At 42.9% G+C, this 7843-nt stretch overlaps 1 protein-coding gene across 1 annotated transcript in view; it reads right to left on the bottom strand.

Moving 5' to 3' along the window:
• LOC308089537 (uncharacterized protein) overlaps positions 1-438 on the bottom strand; it is a 7217-nt gene extending 6779 nt beyond the window's left edge. Inside the window, exon 1 of the mRNA XM_080434327.1 lies at positions 193-438. Coding sequence (XP_080290453.1) covers positions 193-309 — 117 coding nt within the window. The 5' untranslated portion in view covers positions 310-438. The remainder of the gene's footprint in view (positions 1-192) is intronic.
• Between the last annotated feature and the right edge of the window lie 7405 nt (positions 439-7843).

The following is a 7843-nucleotide window of genomic DNA, read 5'->3' as shown; positions in this document are numbered from 1 at the left end:
CTGCAGTGTGTAGGTTGTGTGTGTGTGTGTGTGTGTGTGTGTGTGTGTGTGTGTGTGTGTGTGTGTGTCTGTGTGTGTGTGTGTGTGTGTGTGTGTGTGTGTGTGTGTGGTGTGTGTGTGTGTGTGTGTGTGTGTGTGTGTGTGTGTGTGTGTGTAGTTGTGCAGTGTGTATTGGTCCTCAGCAGTACTCACAGGGCTGTGGCTGTCCAACACCAGAGGCTTGACCAGGTCCTTGCAGGGGTCCTGGGACTGGGTGGTCCCCAGGGTGGCATGGAGGGCCAGCAGGGTGGCAACGACCGCAACCAGCATGATCACACACACACACGCACGCACACACAGACACACTGGTAAGTAGCACTATAACGTCACAGACACACAGACACACAGACACACACACTAGTGGCACTAATGTCAGAGATTCTGCTGCCAGCCACGGACTCAGACTCAACTCTCACTGTTGGGCTGAGAGAGAGAGAGAGAGAGAGAGAGAGGAGGAGAGATTGTGTAACAGTGGGCTGGGCCTCCACTCAGCCACACACACACACACACACACACACACACACACACACACACACACACACACACACACACACACACACACACACACACACACACACACACACACACACACAGCATGATTGATGTTCCTCTCTTACATAACAGCGCAACAACACGGCCCCTAGCAGTGGGCCTTTCAATGTGCCGCTGTCAATCAAGCGCCACAAAGAACACACACACACACACACACACACACACACACACACACACACACACACACACACACACACACACACACACACACACACGCACAACACCATACTTTGTATGGATATCAACGTTTTAGAACTGTGATGTCATGAATGGCATTTTAACCGGATAAGCCTATATATATAAAGCCTGAAAATATTGTCGATCTACAAGCGTCGTGAGCTTGTAGATCGACGGCTGTGTTTCGGTGCTCGACACAAGCGAACAACTATAGGTGTATTTCAGGCATAACTCTTATCTCTCTAATCCTTAAACCATACATGGGCAACTGGCGGCCCGGGGTCCACATGCGGCCCCCACCTTCCCTTAATGCGGCCCGCAGGTAATATACTGATATATTATTGATTTCAGCTTTTCTACTTTGCAGTATTGATACTTTTACTTAATTAAAATATTTTAGTACTTTTTTCCACCACTGATGAAGACTTGTTTTTAAAGGTAGCTGTTCCTCGCCGTCAGTCAGTCCCCCCTCTGCGCAGCTCTCATCCACAGAAGCGGTCACGCCCGAGCCCACTGTCTCTCTGTGTGTGTAGCGTGTGATCGCTTACCCCCCCCCCGTCCTACATTCACACCCTCTGTTTCTGTGTCAGATCTCTCCGGGGTTGAAAGTGTTGCTCTCCTTACCCAGGTTATCAAATTCTAACCTGTGTGTCCTGTAAAATTAAGCGGTTTCTATAGGGGACCCATCCCCTTTAACAAAGGTTTCTATAGGGGACCCATCCCCTTTAACAAAGGTGGTGTAGTCGACAAACCGTCTTTCTTTTATTGGGTTTTACAAAAGTTACTCACTTTGCACTTTAAACGGTGTAATCCAAATCATTATTGTTGTAAACTCAGTAAGACTAACAAAGAGGTATCAAACTCAAGTGCCATTTTTGAGTATAACTGGGCAAGTCAAATATGACTTAGTTGGCCACTGTCACACATACCACTTCAGCCCTATATACATTTTGGCCATTTGAAAATAGCCGATCTACAAGCTCACAATGCCTCGCGATGCGCATCTGTTATTTTCTAAATATTTGTATACATTTTATACATTTGAAAACTTGTGAAACCTACTTTCTACTTTTGGTACTTTAAGTACATTTTGATACCAGTACTTTTGTACTTTTACTCAAGTAAATGTTTTATTCCGGCCATTTACTTGTAACAGAGTATTTCTACAATGCAGCATTGATACTTTAACTTAAGTAAAAAATGTGACTACTTTTCCCACCACCACAGGCTGTGAGCTTGTAGATCGCCTATTTTCGGGGTCTTAAAAACAACAAGTTATGTGAAGACACTTCAGAGAGCAGAGAGACCTCATTGTCTCACCCTGAGCAACGGAAAAACTCCCCCTTAACTGGGAGAAAGGTTACAGAACCCAGAGAACAAGAAAGGCAAAATGCTGAGTTTCAATACAACAGTCCAGCACCACAACCAGTGTTAATGTTCTCCACTAAAACTATGACGAGAAATGTTGGTCGACTACCTTTTTTCACTGACGAAAAACTAAATAAAAACTAAGTAAAAACTAAGCTATGATGACTAAAACTAAGACTAAATATACTGACAATTTCGTCAACAAATAAGAACTAGACTAAAATGTTAGTGGCGAGTGGAGAAGAGATCCAGTAGAACTAAGACTAGTGGAGAAGAGATCCAGTAGAACTAAGACTAGTGAAGAAGAGATCCAGTAGAACTAAGACTAGTGGAGAAGAGATCCAGTAGAACTAAGACTAGTGGAGAAGAGATCCAGTAGAACTAAGACTAGCGGAGAAGAGATCCAGTAGAACTAAGACTAGTGGAGAAGAGATCCAGTAGAACTAAGACTAGTGGAGAAGAGATCCAGTAGAACTAAGACTAGTGAAGAAGAGATCCAGTAGAACTAAGACTAGTGGAGAAGAGATCCAGTAGAACTAAGACTAGTGGAGAAGAGATCCAGTAGAACTAAGACTAGCGGAGAAGAGATCCAGTAGAACTAAGACTAGTGGAGAAGAGATCCAGTAGAACTAAGACTAGTGGAGAAGAGATCCAGTAGAACTAAGACTAGTGGAGTAGAGATCCAGTAGAACTAAGACTAGAGGAGAAGAGATCCAGTAGAACTAAGACTAGTGGAGAAGAGATCCAGTAGAACTAAGACTAGTGGAGAAGAGATCCAGTAGAACTAAGACTAGTGGAGAAGAGATCCAGTAGAACTAAGACTAGTGGAGAAGAGATCCAGTAGAACTAAGACTAGTGGAGAAGAGATCCAGTAGAACTAAGACTAGTGGAGAAGAGATCCAGTAGAACTAAGACTAGTGGAGAAGAGATCCAGTAGAACTAAGACTAGAGGAGTAGAGATCCAGTAGAACTAAGACTAGTGGAGAAGAGATCCAGTAGAACTAAGACTAGAGGAGTAGAGATCCAGTAGAACTAAGACTAGCGGAGAAGAGATCCAGTAGAACTAAGACTAGTGGAGAAGAGATCCAATAGAACTAAGACTAGCGGAGAAGAGATCCAATAGAACTAAGACTAGTGGAGAAGAGATCCAGTAGAACTAAGACTAGCGGAGAAGAGATCCAATAGAACTAAGACTAGTGGAGAAGAGATCCAGTAGAACTAAGACTAGTGGAGAAGAGATCCAGTAGAACTAAGACTAGTGGAGAAGAGATCCAGTAGAACTAAGACTAGAGGAGAAGAGATCCAGTAGAACTAAGACTAGTGGAGAAGAGATCCAGTAGAACTAAGACTAGTGGAGAAGAGATCCAGTAGAACTAAGACTAGTGGAGAAGAGATCCAGTAGAACTAAGACTATAGGAGTAGAGATCCAGTAGAACTAAGACTAGTGGAGAAGAGATCCAGTAGAACTAAGACTAGAGGAGTAGAGATCCAGTAGAACTAAGACTAGCGGAGAAGAGATCCAGTAGAACTAAGACTAGTGGAGAAGAGATCCAATAGAACTAAGACTAGCGGAGAAGAGATCCAATAGAACTAAGACTAGCGGAGAAGAGATCCAGTAGAACTAAGACTAGAGGAGAAGAGATCCAGTAGAACTAAGACTAGTGGAGAAGAGATCCAGTAGAACTAAGACTAGAGGAGAAGAGATCCAGTAGAACTAAGACTAGTGGAGAAGAGATCCAGTAGAACTAAGACTAGAGGAGTAGAGATCCAGTAGAACTAAGACTAGCGGAGAAGAGATCCAATAGAACTAAGACTAGTGGAGAAGAGATCCAGTAGAACTAAGACTAGCGGAGAAGAGATCCAGTAGAACTAAGACTAGAGGAGAAGAGATCCAGTAGAACTAAGACTAGTGGAGAAGAGATCCAGTAGAACTAAGACTAGTGGAGTAGAGATCCAGTAGAACTAAGACTAGAGGAGTAGAGATCCAGTAGAACTAAGACTAGCGGAGAAGAGATCCAGTAGAACTAAGACTAGTGGAGAAGAGATCCAGTAGAACTAAGACTAGCGGAGAAGAGATCCAGTAGAACTAAGACTAGAGGAGAAGAGATCCAGTAGAACTAAGACTAGTGGAGAAGAGATCCAGTAGAACTAAGACTAGAGGAGAAGAGATCCAGTAGAACTAAGACTAGTGGAGAAGAGATCCAGTAGAACTAAGACTAGAGGAGAAGAGATCCAGTAGAACTAAGACTAGTGGAGAAGAGATCCAGTAGAACTAAGACTAGTGGAGAAGAGATCCAGTAGAACTAAGACTAGAGGAGAAGAGATCCAGTAGAACTAAGACTAGTGGAGAAGAGATCCAGTAGAACTAAGACTAGAGGAGAAGAGATCCAGTAGAACTAAGACTAGTGGAGAAGAGATCCAGTAGAACTAAGACTAGTGGAGAAGAGATCCAGTAGAACTAAAAGACGAGTCATTTTATGTTTGGTTGCGCTCGGGTGTTGCGCTCTGATAATAGCCGATCTACAAGCCGATCTGTGAGCTTGTAGATCTGCTATTTTCAGCATGCAACCGAGTGTAAAAACAGGCAAATCGACGCCATCAAGGCCATCAAAGATATAAAATATCATTTAAAATGCATAATGCGGTGCTAATAGAGCACCGAAGTCCTGACGTCACTCGTTCATCCCCAGGTTTGCGGAAGTAATGTCTCTATGGAGAATAACATTGGGTCATCTTAGAATCGTCTCATATAAGAATTGTGGTCCGAAAATAAACACCGCGTGTCGGCGTTATTGTCAGGGAGGGGGTTCTGTATCGTTTATGATAGTCAGTCACTTATATTTGATACAGTCTGTTTCTGGCGAAAATGTAACTAATTCGGCGGAAGTAACATTAGCGTTTTCTCACCGTCAGTTGATGCTTCATATCCATAAGAGTCAAACCGCCGGGGTCATGTGTTTATTTTTGGAACACAGTTCTTATTTGACGCGATATTAAATACGTCTATGGGATTCAGAACGGGGGTGGAAAACTGCGAACCAGGTAGACAAACAAAGGATGTGTAAATGACGTCAGACTTCGGCGGTCTATAATAAATATACTCTATCATGGGGGCGGCCAGTGCATGTTTGCATTAATCATCAGTCCACTCACACACAAGCTCAGCACACAGTGTCATGACTCATGCCCATGACAGCATCCCCAAACTGGTGAGCAGAGACAGTGTTCCAGAATCCATCATGGTGCCAACAGACCAGGTCTGGCTTAACCTCTCTGGCATGGAGCCCAATGCACGTGCATCTTCAGCAGGTACTGGGTTAGCAGTGGTGGAAAGTAACTACAGTAAGTACATTTACTTTTGAGGTATTTGTACTTTACTTGAGTATTTCCAATTTCCAATACTTTTACTTCTACTCCACTACATCTCAGAGGCAAATATTGTACTTTTACTGCACTACAATTATTTGAAAACTTTAGTTACTAGTTACTTTGCAGATATAAATTATGATATTATGAAACATACATTAACCACTTTAGCCCTATTTTATACCTATAGGCTATTTGAAAATAGCCGATCTACAAGCTCACAACGTGTCGCATCGCGACACGTTGTGAGCTTGTAGATCGGCTATTTTCAAACATTTTAGTACTTTTACTTTTGGTAATTTAAGTACATTTTGATGCCAATACTTTTGTACTTTTACTCAAGTACATTTTGAATTCTGGACTTTTACTTGTAACAGAGTATTTCTATATTACAGTATTGGTACTTTTTCCAGCACTGTGGGTTTGATATCAAGCGTACTTCACATGGCCAGCAAGGAAGAAGTGTAGTCATTTTGGTGTGGTTTATGAATTGAATATTCCACTATGATCAAACCATTCACTGATCCAAACTGGGCCTCTATGTTGCTGACGCATATGAACACAACTCCACAAGCATAATTATGAAGAAGCACTGCCAAGGAGAAGGTTGACCCCAGAGGTCAAATGCCCTTTTACACACACCGCTGCAGACTACGTGCCCTGCACGCGCGCGCACACACACACACACACACACACACACACACACACACACACACACACACACACACACACACACACACACACACACACACACACACACACACACACACACACACACGCACACACACAGTTTCCTAGAACCACTGGCTAGTTTCCTAGACCCACTTGGGACAGATTTAAACTGTAAACTAGAAAAAGTGCTCCTCGGAGCACAGGTCTCCGCCAGGTCAGGTAGGTTATTGTGGGCCAGCAATGTTCAGAATTTGTCAATAAGGATTTGCGTGAAATTTGGATAAAATCTGAAGGCTTAATCTCAAAATATGTATTTTACATAAGTCGGCCTCCTGGTGGCGCAATAAAAGGCTAATGTGAAAAAAGCAGGGCAGATGTTTTTCCTTGTCCTCTAGGGAGTATGCGTGCAAAGTTTCACGCAGATCGGTGCAGTTACAGTTAAAAACGCGATTTGGCCTTTTATAGCGCCACCATGAGGCTGATTTGAAAATGTCCAAGTGGCATTTCTTCCTCGGCCTAGTGGGAATGTGCGTGTGAAATTTCACGGAAATCGCAAGCTGCGTTCATGATTTGAGGCATTTAGTTAAAAATGGACCAATCCTGCAAACTTTGGAAGCCAACCTTAGCCAATCATGATGGAATATGGAAAATCAGACAGATCCGTGTTGATCACATGACTATAGAGATACTGTGTACGGATTTGCGTGATGTTTGGATAAAATCTGTAGGAGTATTATAAAAAAATAGATTTTGCACAAATCGGCCTCCTGATGGCGCTATAACAGGGCCATGTAAAAGATTTGGGGCAGAGGATCTGAATTGGCATCCAGGGAGTGTGTGTGCACAGTTTCGCAGCGACCGGGCCAACGGTTTTGGAGATTAGCCGCTCGCAGACAGATGGACACACGGACACACGGACACACGAACGGGCGGACGGACGGACGGAGAGGGGGTAAAACATACTCTCTCGCCATGCCTTTCGGCCTGGCGGAGACAATAATGTCATAATTTGCAGTCTGTGACAGTTAGCTCTCACAGGGAAAGCTCCGCTTCCAACCAAATGGCCTGCGACCTATGACCTTGAGATCATCGTTGATCCTCAAGTACTCTCACTTATGCATGAAGGTAAATCTTTATTATCATTTGATTATTATTACTCATTATTAATGATTCATTATTCATTATATTTCCAATATTCTTTCTAATTAGGAACCAGATGTGTGACACTAATTTACAGTGGGAGAATATTGAATATAATGAATAGATCCTTGTAAGGGAATGAACTTTAGGTTGAGTTAATTAGTTAGTGCTGTGGGCTCAGATTTCTCTCTCTCTGTTTCACCCAATGACAAGGAGAGGCTTGAGTTTCTTTCTTTGAATTTTTTCTTTCATATAATTCATAAGATTTTGGTCGACTAAATCTACAGTTGATTTAGTTGACTAAAATGTATGTTGGCCGTGCCTTGATGGCGTCGTAATGGCTGATTTTACACATGGCTGCATGCTGAAAATAGCAGATCTACAAGCTCACAACGCGTCGCAGCGTGACGCGTTGTGAGCTTGTAGATCGGCTATTTTCAGAGCGCAACACCCGAGCGCAACCAAACATAAAATGACTTGTCTTTTAGTTCTACTGGATTAGTTCTCCACTAGTCTTAGTTCTACTGGA

Source organism: Gymnoscopelus braueri, assembly GCF_963280865.1.
Source record: "Gymnoscopelus braueri genome assembly, chromosome: 7".
Classification (NCBI taxonomy): Eukaryota; Metazoa; Chordata; class Actinopteri; order Myctophiformes; family Myctophidae; genus Gymnoscopelus; species Gymnoscopelus braueri.
The sequence above is the reverse complement of the archived record's forward strand: the minus strand, read 5'-3'. Positions and strand labels throughout refer to the sequence as shown.